General features: G+C 35.5%; 1 protein-coding gene across 10 annotated transcripts in view; it reads right to left on the bottom strand.

Moving 5' to 3' along the window:
* PPFIA2 (PTPRF interacting protein alpha 2) overlaps positions 1-15,540 on the bottom strand; it is a 473,113-nt gene that overhangs the window by 110,629 nt on the left and 346,944 nt on the right. For all 10 annotated transcript variants that reach the window (XM_032644985.1, XM_032644987.1, XM_032644989.1 and 7 more), the window contains one exon: positions 9,516-9,737. In XM_032644985.1, coding sequence (XP_032500876.1) covers positions 9,516-9,737 — 222 coding nt within the window. The remainder of the gene's footprint in view (positions 1-9,515; positions 9,738-15,540) is intronic.

Raw genomic sequence — 15,540 nt, 5'->3', positions numbered from 1 at the left:
CCATATGTGACAAACCCACAGCCAACATCGTCCTCAATGGTGAAAAACTGAAACCATTTCCACTAAGATCAGGAACAAGCCAAGGCTGCCCACTCTCACCACTCTTATTCAACATAGTTTTGGAAGTTTTAGCCACAGCAATCAGAGAAGAAAAATAAATAAAAGGAATGCAAATCGGAAAAGAAGAACTAAAGCTGTCACTGTCTGCAGATGGCATGATACTATACATAAAGAATTCTAAAGACGCTACCAGAAAACTGCTAGAGCTAATCAATGAATTTGGTCAAGTAGCAGGATAGAAAACTAATGCACAGAAATCTCTGGCATTCCTATATACTAATGATGAAAAATCGGAAAGTGAAATTAAGAAAACACTCCCATTTACCATTGCAACAAAAAGAATAAAATATCTAGGAATAAACCTACCTAAGGAGACAAAAGACCTGTATGCAGAAAATTATAAGACACTGATGAAAAAAATTAAAGATGATACAAATAGATGGAGAGATATACCATGTTCTTGGATTGGAAAAATCAACATTGTGAAAATGACTCTACTACCCAAAGCAATCTACAGATTCAATGCAATCCCTATCAAACTACCAGTGGCATTTTTCACAGAACTAGAACAAAAAATTTTGCAATTTGTATGGAAACACAAAAGACCCCGAATAGCCAAAGCAATCTTGAGAATGAAAAATGGAGCTAGAGGAATCAGGCTCCCTGACTTCAGACTATACTACAAAGCTACAGTAATCAAGACAGTATGATACTGGCACAAAAACAGAAATATAGATCAACGGAACAGGATAGAAAGCCCAGAGATAAACCCACGCACAAATGGTCACCTTATCTTTGATAAAGGAGGCAAGAATATACAGTGGAGAAAAGACAGCCTCTTCAGTAAGTGGTGTTGGGATAACTGGACAGGTACATGTAAAAGTATGAAATTAGAACACTCCTTAACACCATACACAAAAATAAACTCAAAATGGATTAAAGACCTAAATGTAAGGCCAGAAACTATCAAACTCTTAGAGGAAAACATAGGCAGAACACTCTATGACATAAATCACAGCAAGAGCCTTTTTGACCCACCTCCTAGAGAAATGGAAATAGACACAAAAATAAACAAATGTGACCTAATGAAACTTAAAAGCTTTTGCACAGCAAAGGAAACCATAAACAAGACCAAAAGACATCCATCAGAATGGAAGAAAATATTTGCAAATGAAGCAACTGACAAAGGATTACTCTCTGATATTTACAAGTAGCTCATGTAACTGAATAACAAAAAAACAAACAACCTAATCCAAAAATGGGCAGAAGACCTAAATAGACATTTCTCCAGAGAAGATATACAGATTGCCAACAATTACATGAAAGAATGCTCAACATCATTAATCATTAGCGAAATGCAAATCAAAACTACAATGAGATATCATCTCACACCAGTCAGAATGGCCATCATCAAAAAATCTAGAAACAATAAATGCTGGAGAGGGTGTGGAGAAAAGGGAACACTCTTGCACTGCTGGTGAGAATGTAAATTGATACAGCCACTATGGAGAACAGTATGGAGGTTCCTTAAAAAACTAAAAATGGAATTACCATAAGACCCAGCAATCCCACTACTGGGCATATACCCTAAGAAAACCATAATTCAAAAAGAGTCATGTACCAAAATGTTCATTGCAACTCTATTTACAATAGCCAGGACATGGAAGCAACCTATGTGTCCATTAGCAGATGAATGGATAAAGAAGATGTGGCACATATATACAATGGAATATTACTCAGCCATAAAAAGAAACGAAATTGAGTTATTTGTAGTGAGGTGGTTGGACCTAGAGCCTGTCACACAGAGTGAAGTAAGTCAGAAAGAGAAAAACAAATACCGTATGCTAACACATATATATGGAATCTAAGAAAAAATAAAAAAGTTCATGAAGAATCTAGGGGTAAGATGGGAATAAAGACACAGACCTACTAGAGAATGGACTTGAGGATATGGGGAGGGGGAATGGTAAGCTGTGACAAAGCGAGAGAGTGGCATGGACATATATACACTATCAAACGTAAAATAGCTAGTGGGAAGCAGCCTCATAGCACAGGGAGATCAGCTTGGTGCTTTGTGACCACCTAGAGGGGTGGGATAGGGAGGGTGTGAGGGAGATGCAAGAGAGAGGAGATACGGTGATATATGTATATATGTAGCTGATTCACTTTGTTATAAAGCAGAAACTAACACACCATTGTAAAGCAATTATACTCCAATAAAGATGTTAAAAAAAAAAAAAAGAAATTTGGACACAGTGAGGGGGGGAAAAAAGAATTTCAGGGAAGTGAGATGGGAGGTAAGTGGTGGCTTTTTGTATATGTATGTGTTTTGTGCACATGCATGTTTAGATTTGTACTCTCTTGATAGTATTTGACTTTGAAAATTATGTGTATATAAAAAAATTAAAATTAATTAAAAAGTCATAGTCTATAAAGAAACTCATCATGTTGTCCTTAGTCTCCCTGCCTCCCCCTACCTAGTATTACTTGACTATGGAATGACACCGTGCTGCACAGAAATTTAGGATCATCCTTGAAAACTCCTCTACCCTAACTCCCACTTAATAGCCTAATCTGTCATCTTGCCATTAGTCTTTTTTCCTGATTACTTATTCCCAACCTGCTGACCAACTTGCTTCTTGACAATACCTTTGTATGTTCCCCTCCATCTTCAATGTAAAATCTGAGCTACAAAGCCTTGCAAACACATAGCTTAATGTCCTGACACTTTCTTTATGTACAATATCTCTATGTACTGAGAGGAATAGTGAAAAATTCATGTTCACTTAGGACTTGGTAACGTGATATCCTTTGTAAATAAGGTTTTACAGATGTAATCAAGTTAAGATGAGATCATACAGGATAGGGTGGGCCTTAAATCCAGTGACTGGTGTTCTTATAGGGAAAGGAAGATTTGGGGACGAAGATATACAGAGAAAAGTGCAATGTGAAAAAGGAGACAGAGATTGTCTTTATACTGCCACCAGCCAAGAACACCAAGGATTGCTAGCAACCACCAGAAGCTAGAGGACACAATGAAGAATACTTCACCAGAGCCTTCAGAGGGAATACTGTATGGCTCTGTTGATACCTTGATTTTGGACTTAGAGTCTCCAGAACTATGAGAGAATAAATTACTGTTGTTTTAAGCCATCCCTTTTATTGTAATTTGTTATGGCAGCCCTAGGAAACTAACACACTCTGCAACATTTCTATCTGGAATGAGATTTTGTTGCCTTTTTGACTACCTTAGTCTTGCTGAACTTCAAGACCAAACTAAAGACTACTTGGTTAATTATGTTAATATTAATGTTCAAATGTATGCAACAATTAATCCATCAATTTGGCAAAAATTATCCAAACTAATTTTTTTCAACATTATATATGCATCCCTAGATTTTAGCCATCCAAACAAAAGCTACTATTTAAAAAGCTTTTGCTTAAGATTTTGACTTTTTCTGTTTCCTATATTTTTTAGTCCAATGAGGGTAGAGTTTTCAATCTTAGACTATTCCTTCAAAGTGCTGCTTACAATTATTAATTCTGTATTGTTAATTTCATTTTCACACAGAACTCTAGGAATGTTATGTCAATTTTGTAGCCCAAGAAAAAAGTCTAAATTTAGCCTACATATATAAACATCTTACAAAATTATAATAGCCATAAATTCAGTTAAAGGCATACACGTGTTTCTTTAGAACATGAGCATGAAGTAGTACATACTTGCTTTAAATTCTAGTTTTTGATACTTATTAACCCTGTTATGGGTAAACACTGCTTAGCTTTTCTAAACTTCATGTGCTTTCTTTTTTCTTATATATTTTTTTTTTCGGTTTTTGGTTGGGATGTTAATACATGACATTGTTGTGATATATTTTAAGTGCTTTGCATGATGTCTTATGTACAATATACACTCAGTAAATTCTAGCTTCTTTTTTATTATTCTTTTTTATTACCATGTACAATACACACTAAATAAATAATAGCTTTTTATTATTATTTATGTATTATCTTTTTCTTACTATTATGCCTATAATTAGCTGATCTGACAATGGCGTATATTACATATAGGAGTCATTGGATGTGACTTTCGTATTTCATTTTTAATTCAGTGATTCATATGGGAGATTCAATTTATAACTGCAGGCTGTGTTGCCAAGAATAAATTTTGAATTTACATGTTGGAGAAGTATCTTTTCGCTGTGTGTTACTTGGAAATTTTAAAAAAGAAAGCTTTTTCTAGTTCCTGAAAACTGCTGCCTAAAAAAAGTTGAAAAACTGCATAAAGGATTAATTTTCTCTTAACTTGAAGTTTATGTTAAAACTGGATTTTATTATATCAAATAAATATAATTCTATAGTAACTTAGAGCTAGTAAAGTGAAAAGTATAACTCCATGTTTCAGATAATAGAAAAGACAAAATTGATATGTATTCACTCATATAATCACATAGTGAACATTCAAAGAGCTCTTAATAAGAAGTTGGAGTGATAAGCTGTATTCACAAAACAAAATATAACTGAAATACTTCACAGAAAATTCTCTTTGAATATCAATATATTTAATGAGATATTAGTATCCAAATACCCGATTAGTAGCCTTCTTGATTAGAGTGGAACAAATATCGTATATTAACGCATATATGTGGAATCTAGAAAAATGTTACAGACGAACCTATTTGCAGGGCAGGAATAGAGATGCAGACATGGAGAACAGACGTGTGGACATGGGGCAGGGGGAAAGGGGGGTCGGATGAATTGGGAGATTGGGATTGATATATATACACTACCATGTGTAAAACAGACAGCTGGTGGGAACCTGCCATATAGCACAGGGAGCTCAGCTCGGTGCCCTGTGGTTACCTAGAGGGATGGGATGGTGGGGAGGTCCAAGAGGGAGGGGAATATATGTATACATATAGCTGATTCACTTCGTTGTACAGCAGAAACTAACACACCATTGTAAAGCAACTATACCCCAATTTAAAAAAAAAAGAAAAAAAGAGTGGAGAGGTAAACTAAGCCTCCATATGAGACTGACTATATTTTCTAGTCTGGGTACTATGCCAAGCTTTAACCCTTACTCCAAGAAGTGACAGTCAATTTCAGGAGCGCTTAAGACAAAACTTCAAACAAAAGTAAACTTTGTAAATATACAAGACATTAAACAGATGTAATCATCACCCTGGCTTAAAAAGAAAAAAAAGAAAAGTAAACTTTGAATAGATTTATTTCTTGACAAAGAATAATTGCAAAAATGTATTCTGAAACCATGAATGAAATATATTTACACAATTTGTTTCAGATATATTAGACCATGCACATGCACAGCAAAATGCATTGCAGTTTTTAATTATGTGGTCAGTTTTTTCCTATTCTCTATTTTTTTCCTAATTAATTCAACAAATAGTTATTGCTTATAACATATATAAATCATACTGGGTTAGCAGTGCTATAGGGGTAGCAAGGAGAATCACCTTGTTTGTCTTTTCTACTTAAAATCATGCAATCTGGTAGACTTTGTTGTGACCACAGCTCAAGAACACATAAAAGCGAAGTCCGGAGTTTTCAGTGTTATGTGATACCTTTTTAAAGTATGTGATTTTCACATTTTCTTGCTTATTGAAAAGATCAAAAGATTGATTATTTAGGAAGCAGTTATAGTGCAGCTGCATTTTTTATGATAGTTGCTATCACTGAGTAAATGATTGCATCTTGTTGATTTTGGAAGCTGCTCATAGTGGAAGAAGCACAGATTTTGAAGCTGGGGTAGTCCTCTATTCTTCCTGGTGCTGGGGGGTGGGGAAGGTAGTGTGTTGGGGAGAATAGTGGTTAGGCATTGGACAAGTTACTTTACATCACCCGAGAAAAATGGGACAATTACAGGTACCTTCCCTAAAGGACAGAAGGAATTAAAGAAATTAAATATAAACCAGGCTCCCATGGCTTGCATCCTGAATCTTATGGGAAATATTTTATTTGGTCTTCACAGTGTGCTTAATACACACACACACACACACACACACACACACACACACACGTGATGCATCTAGAAAGGCAGACAGATTATAGGCTCCTTGTTCAGGTCTCATTAACCCTATCACTTCCTACTGTTACACCTGGCACTTCACACATTTATATTGTTTACCTGGTTTTGAAGACATTTGTGTTTGCAAGCCCCCTCAAAGGTGAGTGATGAGAAATACTCCTTTCTTGTGAAACTCTTCTAAGATATAACTACCCAGAACTTATAGAGCTGATAAGAATAGTTATATTGTAAAAGAGGGGCCTGGTGAGGGCCTGGTGAGGGGCTTCCCTGGTGGCCTGGTGAGGGGCTTCCCTGGTGGTACAGTGGTTAAGAATCCGCCTGCCAATGCAGGGGACACAGGTTCCATCCCTGGTCCGGGAAGATCGCACATGCTGTGGAGCAACTAAGCTCGTACGCCACAACTACTGAGCCTGTGCTCTAAAGCCCACGAGCCACAACTACTGAGGCTCGCATGCCACAACTACTGAAGCCCGCGTGCCTAGAGCCCGTGCTCCACAATGAGAGAAGTCATCGTAATGAGAAGCCCACGCACCACAACGAAGAGTAGCCCCTGCTCACCGCAACTAGAGAAAGCCCGCACACAGCAATGAAGACCCAACACAGCCAAAAATAAAAACAAATAAATAAATAAATTGAAAAAAACAAAGAATTCCTGGTGAAAGCAGAACACCTTACCTGTGAGAAGGTATTCCTAATTATAAAAAAAAATTTGGCATCAGATATATAATTGACATTTTAAATCTGACTTAGCTTTTTGTCACCTACATCCAAAGACTATTAGAATCAAAGGGTTAGTTTTACTTAGGTTATAAGAAAGGGAGAGCTGGAGATACTGGGCTCTATCTGCAAATGACACTGGATTAAACAAGCATTAATATAATAGGTGAGTGTTAAGTGAAAGAAAAACAGCTAAATCTGTGGGACTAAGAGAATGAAGAAATAGGAAATGAGCAAAAGCTCAAGAAATGGCCCTGGTGGTTTACTAGTCAAAAATCTTAGTGTTCCTTAACAGTAATATAGAAGAGGGGTTAAACTGCATGTACTTTATAAATTCTCTGAGTTTGGGTTGTGGGAGGAGTGAAGATGAGAGATGCATTCCCGAACTGTTAACTCATAAAAAGGTGTATCATTATCTGTGCGGTGACAGAACCACTTCATGGATTATCTACCTTACTCTGAGATAGTAGGCATTGTTTGGGGACATATTCTGATTTCATCCATGCCTTTTTATGTTTACACCTAACACCCGTAAATATCCATCCTTTCAACAAGAGCTTTTGAGTGCCTAGTATATACTCAGTAGTTGTGTATGTGATTAAAATAGAGCAATGAACAAAACTAGACAAAACAAAAAACCCCAGCTCTTATGAATCTTTATATACAGTGGAGAGGAAAGCATATGACAAACAAGTAAATCAGCAAAGTACATACTGTGTCAGATGGCAGTAATTCTGTGAGATTTTTAACAAATGAAAGAAGAAGGAGAGTGTATATGTGTAAATACCACGGTTAGGGAACACTTCACTAAGACATTTGAGTAAAAGGCAGAAGGAAAAGAAAATGCAACAGAATAGATCTGGCTTGCTTAAGAGGCCACAGTAACTGAACTGAGTGGATTAAAGTGAAAGAGTAGTAGATGAGTTCCCAGAGGTGAGAGGGTGGGAGTAGAGATTGTACAGGGTTGTTGACCACTGCAAGGACTTTGATTTTACTGTAAGTAGAATAGGTAGCCATTGAAGAGTTTTAAGGAGAAAGTGACTTGAGCTGACTTACACTGCAAGAGGTCACTCAGGCTGCTGTGTTGAGTATAGACTATTAGAATAATCCAATGAGAGATGGTGGTTGTGTGAAATAAGGCAGAGCCATGAAGAGTGTGTGAAGAGGTCACAGGACGGATATATTTTGAAGTTGGAAGTAATAAGATTTATGGATGAAGCAAATGCAGTGTGTGAGTGAAAGAGAGGTACCAAGGACAGTTCCAAGGTTTTTGGTCTAAGCACCAATAATGGAGTTGCCGTCAGCTGAGATATGTAAGACTGCAAGTAAGTCTGGCTTCTTGGGGGGAATATCAGGAAAACAGTCTTGAGAATGTTAATTTTGAGATACCCGTTAGAGATCTAGATACAGGCATCTGGAAATCAGGAGAGATGGATAAGGTGGAGATATAAAGTGGGAATCATAAGACCATGGGTAGTTTTTGGAGCCATGAAACGGCATGAATTTACCAGGGGAGTTAAGGTAAATTGAGGAGGAAAGGCATTCCACGGTTGGGGATGAGAAGTAGAGCCAGTAAAGGAGCCTGAGATGGGGGTAACAAGTAAAAATGAAGGAAAATCAGGAACAGTGTAGTGTGCTATTAGCCAAGTGAAGAAATACACCAGGAAGTGGTAATTAGATCAAGTGCTTCCAAGGACTGAGAAGTGTCTCCTGGATTCAGCAACATGGAGGTCAAACTGGATAAGAACAGTTTTGATGGGACCGTGGAGGCAAAAGTATGATAAAATGGGCTCAAAGGAGAATTGGAAGAAAAGAATTGGATACATAGAGTCAACTCCAATAACAGCTAGTTAATGATGTACAAAAGATAAAAAAATAAAAATATGATTTAAAAGAACATGTAAAAATGGAAAAGGTGAAAAGTCACAAAATAAAATTTTCATAAATATAGATAATTTTCTTTTTAATTAAATAGAGTGATAACAGTGAAAAGATTCTAAACTTTTCACCTCAGCTGGTACGATGATTTGGCAATATCACAAATAAGACATCTCCTTGTAATTTTTGTTGTAACTTTAAAGTACCCACTTTTTCAAATAGATGAAGTGTTGTTAAGTTTAGTAAGAACTGAACATATAGAGAAAGAAAGGTTCCCACTTTCACACATGTACTTTCACATTCACAGATAGAAAACCAAAATAAGAGGGATATTTTTAAAGTAATGTCTTTGAGTATTCCCATCTGCTAAGAGTATAGCAATTCATTATTCGTACCCGAATCTAGGGTTATTTAAAATTAACAGCTTAAAACATTTAAAAATTCATTTAAAAACCTGTAGTTTTTATTACTTCTGAGATTTGATACCAACATTTTCTTTCCATACATATTTATGGGGTGGGATAGGGAGGGTGGGAGGGAGGGAGACGCAAGAGGGAAGAGATATGGGAACATATGTATATATATAACTGATTCATTTTGTTGTAAAGCAGAAAAAAAAATAAAAATAAAGGGGTGATGAAGTAAACTATTTTTGCCTTAGTGAACAAGTTTCATAACTAATATAATGCATACTGATTTACGGTCTTTTGAGAAAAGGTAAAGAGTATATGCCATTAGGGGAAATTATGGAAAAAGCATCTCTGAGACAGCATTCAGGAAGCAAAGACTGAAAGTGCCGCGAATCACTTACCTCCCTAATGTCCCTTTGATACTTAGTGTTCATTTCTTCTGTTTTAATGAGATCCTTTCTTGCTGTCTCTGCTTCCTGTTCCACCTCTCCCACTCGGGAAGAAAGGGCTGCTAAACGTTCTTTCATTTGGGCCATTTCATAGTTTTGTTTTTCAAGCAATTCTTGTAGTTCAACTATTTGACTTGTTTCATCAGTTGAATCTATAGAACCATTGGACAAACGCTGCAGGAAAAGAGAAAGAAACTGCACTTAGAATTTTCTTCATCTTTAATTTAAAATTCATGAACTTAAAGATATGAGACTGATAAAGATTTCATACTGAGAAATAAGAACTCTAACAGAACTAGCTTTGGAGGAAAACTAAGTTTCTGAGAAAACTCATAATTGACATTAAAATATAAAAGTAGATCAGTAATTTTCAAATAGGTTAATAGATGCATTTGAACTGGAAACTATTATATATGCTACATTATACACGGTTTAGCACAAAACATGGATATAGCATAAACATTCAATAAGTGGCAGCTATTTTTAATCAATTACATATAAAATTTATTATAAATAAATATTTATGTAACTCAGCATGTTATTATTAAATAATAAATAAGGGCACAGAAACTATGTAATATTTTCTATTTTTATTCAAGATCCTTTGTGAATTTGCAAGTCTTATTTTCAATGACTCTCAGTAAAAGAAAACTTACACTTTTCTTTTAAAGAAAGTTATTCCTGCTGTGAATCTGACCTAGCTGGAACAAAGGTATAGCATAGAAAAGTCTTGCTTTCTATATTGCTATCAACATAAAAGTAATGAGTGCACACAATCCACAGGAAAGAGGCTGAAGAGTTTAAATACTCTGAGATTGATTTTTCCTCTTTTTGAAGGGGCTGCCTGGAAACCAGGGTAACTCATGTCTTCAGAAGGATGACCTACAGCCTAGCTGCACTGGAGAAATTTTGTGGTGAAGACAGTGCAGGAGCTGGGGAGAAATAAGTGCTAAGAGAAAGAGATCACAATAAACTAGAAATAGGAAAGTATGGAGAAAAAAAAAGTACTATCAATTCTGTTAGAATGCTTGTTTGGAAAATATGAATTCATTCTAGCATGACAATTTGACAATAAGAAACAATTTGAAAAAAAAAAAAGAAACAATTTGAACATAATGTAACTTTTGTGTTTTCTTATGTACAGTCTCATTCCTGATAATCACTGGCTGAACACAGAAAACCAGACCTAGCTGAATCAATCAGTGTAGGAATATACAAAATGTACACATGCACTTTCCTCAAACATCTAACACCAACTTCACACTTCATCAAGCGCTTTGAGTCAGCCCATCCATATCTGTGTTACACCTGTCTGATTTTAGATACTCCTCCTTCCACCACTTCACAATAGATCACAGCTATCACCCTTCTGACATCCACTGTGATCAGCAAACTTCAGATCTTTTTCAAAGTAAAGAGTTAAATTTATCACAGCAGGTATGCAATCCTTAACCATTTAACATGTGTAAAACTGTGCTACTATTTTTAGTATTAGAAATACTAGAAATAGTATTTAGAAATAGTATTCTATTTCTTTTAAAAGTCATTGATAAAGGTTTTAGTGTTGTACTGCAAACCCCTTTCCCCCATAAGCCCTGTTTTTTATTTTGAAATTTTGCATAACTCATGATATTTTGGAATGCAAATGTCATATTAGACAAAACTGACTGTAGGATAAAAGGAGGAGTATAGAAAGCATCACAAAAGCAGTGAGAAAAATAAAATAGAGAAAATGGGAAAGCAAACAAATGGCAAGAGGTATTGGTAAGTCCAGTTACCTAACACGTGGAGAAACAGTTGGACAAATCAAAATTAAAAGGGCAGAGAAAGATAGAGTCAGTCTTAAGATAGCATCTTAAGATACCAGTTGGATTTGCAGAATTAGTACTTTGAAAATATTACTGAACTTTTGTATTGCAAGTGCCAAACTTCTTATTATCTAGTGAAAGGTGTAAGAGTGTTGGAAAGGATCAAAGGTCAGTTGACCAGTTGCTCCTTCAGAGTCTTGATTCCCCTAGCTGCTGGGATTGTTTGCTTGTGGAGGGATCAGAGCTGAGAACATGCCTAGCAATTGCTCTTAGTGGAAGGGAACTGCCTTTCCAAAGTGAAACCCCTCTGTTGGGGCGTGCAATACCACATACAATGCAGAGCAGTATTATTGTGAAGCTAATAAAAAACCAACATTTTAGACAGTTTTTATGAACACAAAACCCAAAAACATTTATAGTGACATTTATATAAGATACCATTATCTGTACATTGAACTGGGAAAAGCCTATTTATATTCATTAGACAGCAATTGAGAACTGGTTTAGAGAGAAAGGCTAGAGCGACCTGCCAATCAATTATGTCCAAATTTGGGATAACTGAGGTATGATATTACAGGATTTCTGTAATAATAGCAAATATCTTCGAACTCTGTACACCACTTACAAGTAATGAGGCAACCTTAAGCTTTAATAGAATTTCTGCCTCCTCACATTGAGAATTTCCTCTAGTCAACTAAAAAATGGCAATTTTTAGAAACTACAAAAGTCATTAGAAAATACATTTTTGCAGTGAAAAATGTTTTCTGTCATTGAAAAATTACATTTAAGATTTGAGTCCTTAAGAACTTTGGAGAAACTGAGACTTAGGTAATTACATGAAGTTGATTTGAATTAAAATGCAGAACTTTGAATTCCGAGGTCATTTCATCTACCCTTTACCGTATTACTTTTAATCAGAACATAAAAATCAAAACGATAAAATAACACATGCTGGATGGTATTGACAAGTAACAAGAATATAGTATGTGTATGTATAGCTATATGAATATACATACGACAGTACACATACACACACACACGTGTATAAATTCTACAAATATTTGTTCAGTGCAACTGAATGATGTTAATTTTCTAATTAGAAAAATGATTATTCCAAATCTGTGCACCTGAAGTCCATTAAAATCTTGTCTAAAAGTTGCAATTTTTTTAATGGGCTCAAGGCAAGAGAAATTTAAGTAAATATAAATAGTAATCAGACAACGAAAATAAAACACTTTCAAAATGTTAACCTCTTCAATTCCTTTAGGTAACAGATGTGTACTGCATAGTCCTTATGCTACTTTGGAATTTAGTACTACCCATGGAAAATTTTTGAACAGTCAATTTTTCTCTGAAGTGCTTATTGACATTATATGTTTAAAAATGTGTAATATTTCATCTGTTCAAATCACCTTAAATATATTTTGTGCTGAGCTTAATATATGTTTTCATAATTTCGGAGTGGAAAGGTCATATTAAACCTGTGGTGTATACCTTAGAAAAAGAATATGCAACTTTGTTCCAAATCATTATTATCTTGATCTACCTTTAAAATTGTGGCACTTTAACATAAAGGGCAAATGAGAGAATTAAAGGAAAACCCAATGCTTATTTTAAATAGCTTTATCGAGATCTAATTTACATACCATAAAGTTCAACCGTTTCAAGTGTAAATGTCAACGGTGTTTAGAATACTTAAAGAGTTGTGCAACTATCGATGTAATCTAATTTGAGAATATTCTCATTACCCCTAACAGAAACCTCATACCCATTAGTAGTCCCCTAAGAGCAGACCCCCACCCCCAGCCCGAGGCAGCCACTAATCTACTTTCTTTCAATACAGATTTGCATATTATGTACCTTTCACATAAATGGAATCACAGAACAGTCTTTTGTGATTGGCTTTATTCACTGAACATAATGTTTCTGAGAGTCATTCATGTTGTGGCATATTATCAGTATTTCATATCTTTTATTGCTGAATAGTGTTTTACCATGTGAATATTCTACATGTAATTTATAGATTCATCAGTTAATAGACATTTCAATGGTTTCCACCTTTTGATTACCGTGAATAATGTACCTGTGAACATTTGTGTACAAGCCTTTGTGTGGACATACGTTTACAGTTCTTGTGGAACTCCTAGGAGATTCCTAGGAGAAGAATTCTCCTAGGAGAAGCATTGCTGGATCATATGATAATTCTATGTTTAACATTTTGAAGAAATATTTCCCAAAGTGGTTGCCCCATTTTACATTCCCACCAGCAATCACGAGAGTTCCAATTCCCCACATCCTCACCAAAACTTGTCTTTTTATTATAGTCATTCTTGTGGGTATGAAGTGGAATCTCCTTGTGGTTTTGATTTGCAATCCCTAATGACTAATTATGTTGAGCATCTTTTCTTATGCCTACTGATGTTTTGTGTATTTACTTTGTGGAAATGTCCATTCAAAGTATTTGCCCATTTACTAATTGGGTTATTTGTCTTTTATTATTGAGTTATAAGAATTGCTTATATATACTTTGGATACAAGTCCTTTGTCAGATATATGACTTATAAATAGTTCTTTCCAGTATTTCGATTATCTTTTTTACTTTCCTGATGGCACAGTTTGAAAGTGTTTTTAGTTTTAATGAAGTCCAATTTATCATTTTTCTCCTTTATGTGCTTTTGGTGTTATACCAAGAAGTTATTTCTTAACATAAGTTTACAAAGACTTCAATTTTTTTTCTTTTAAAGTGTAGAAGTATACACTTAAATTACTAGTTTTCAAAGGCAATAAAGGCTCAAATGATAAAATGTTTTAAATATATATTTTGATTCAATCAATAATTATTTACTGAGCACCTACTATGTGCCAAATGGAAGAAATTAGGTTTTAGGATTTTTAAAAAATATGATGATACATTCCCGACATTAAGGAAATTTTCATCTAGCAGAGAAGTGACACACAAACAAGCAGGTATTAAGTACTGCAATGAAATATTATCATAGAGCTATGTTTTGCTTACATATTTGTGTTATGGGAGCAGAAAGAAGATACCTTTTGTGACACTCTTTGAGTTGGGTTTTTAAAGGTAAGCAATTATATTTCAAGTAAAATAAGGGAGGGGGTAGTTATTCCAGGAAGGAGAAACAACATGAGCAAAGGCAGGGAGGCATTCTCTGCAGGGGGATTATGAGTAGCCCTGTGTGCAGAGCAAAAGATGTGCTGTGGGGAAATGGGAGGATATGAGACCTGAAAGGGAGGGCCAGCATACATTAAGATGTCCTTAGCTTCTCATGTGAAATAGCATGAACTTTGGGTACTAAACAGAATGACAGAGAGTCATCAAAGGTTTCTGAACAGGGAAGTTACCTGTAAACATTTGCTGGCAACCTGCTCATCTCATGATCCTGGTGGTCTGCGTAAAGCCTTTCTTAGCTGCCTGTAGTGGACAATTTTTGCTTGCCTGCTCAGCATCCATTTTTCCTTCCCACTTCCCCACAGTTAGAGTTGCCAGATGAAATACAGGGTACCCAGTTAAACATTTTTTTCCTTTGGAATGTACTTTATTATTTTCTTTTAATTAAAAAAATGTTTATTGTGGTAAAAGTCACATAATATAAAACATACTACTTTAATCATATTTAACTGTACAGTTCAGTGGCACTAAGTATATTCACATTGCTGTGCTACTCTCACCATCATCCATCTCCCGAATTTTTACCTACCCAGGTAAATTTGAATTTCAGAGAGACAATGAAAAATTGCTCAGTATGTCACATGCAGTATTTGGGTCAAGCATATACTAGGGGAATTGATTGTGCAAAGAAAACATTGAGCCAAACCCAGAATGAAAGCATAAATTATGTGTTTACTTGACAAAGGAAACAGAAAAATCAAAAACTGGGAGACACAAGTGGGTATAGGATTTTTAAAGCCACCCGTTGTAGCTAGAATTGAATAGGCTACAGCAAGAAGATGGGAGTGGGTATAGGTGGAAGGATGATATGAGTTCTTGAGGTGATGTGGGTTCTTGAGATCACTGCAGGACTTTGACTTTTACTCTGGGTGAGATGGGGACCCTATGAAGGTGCTGAGCAGAGGAGTGGCATGATCTCACATTTTCAACGCATCCCTCTGCTTTCTTGTAAAAGCCAGACTGTAGGAGTAAAGGATGA

This window comes from Phocoena sinus, chromosome 10 (genome assembly GCF_008692025.1).
Source record: "Phocoena sinus isolate mPhoSin1 chromosome 10, mPhoSin1.pri, whole genome shotgun sequence".
In the NCBI taxonomy this organism is placed as follows: Eukaryota; Metazoa; Chordata; class Mammalia; order Artiodactyla; family Phocoenidae; genus Phocoena; species Phocoena sinus.
The sequence above is the reverse complement of the archived record's forward strand: the minus strand, read 5'-3'. Positions and strand labels throughout refer to the sequence as shown.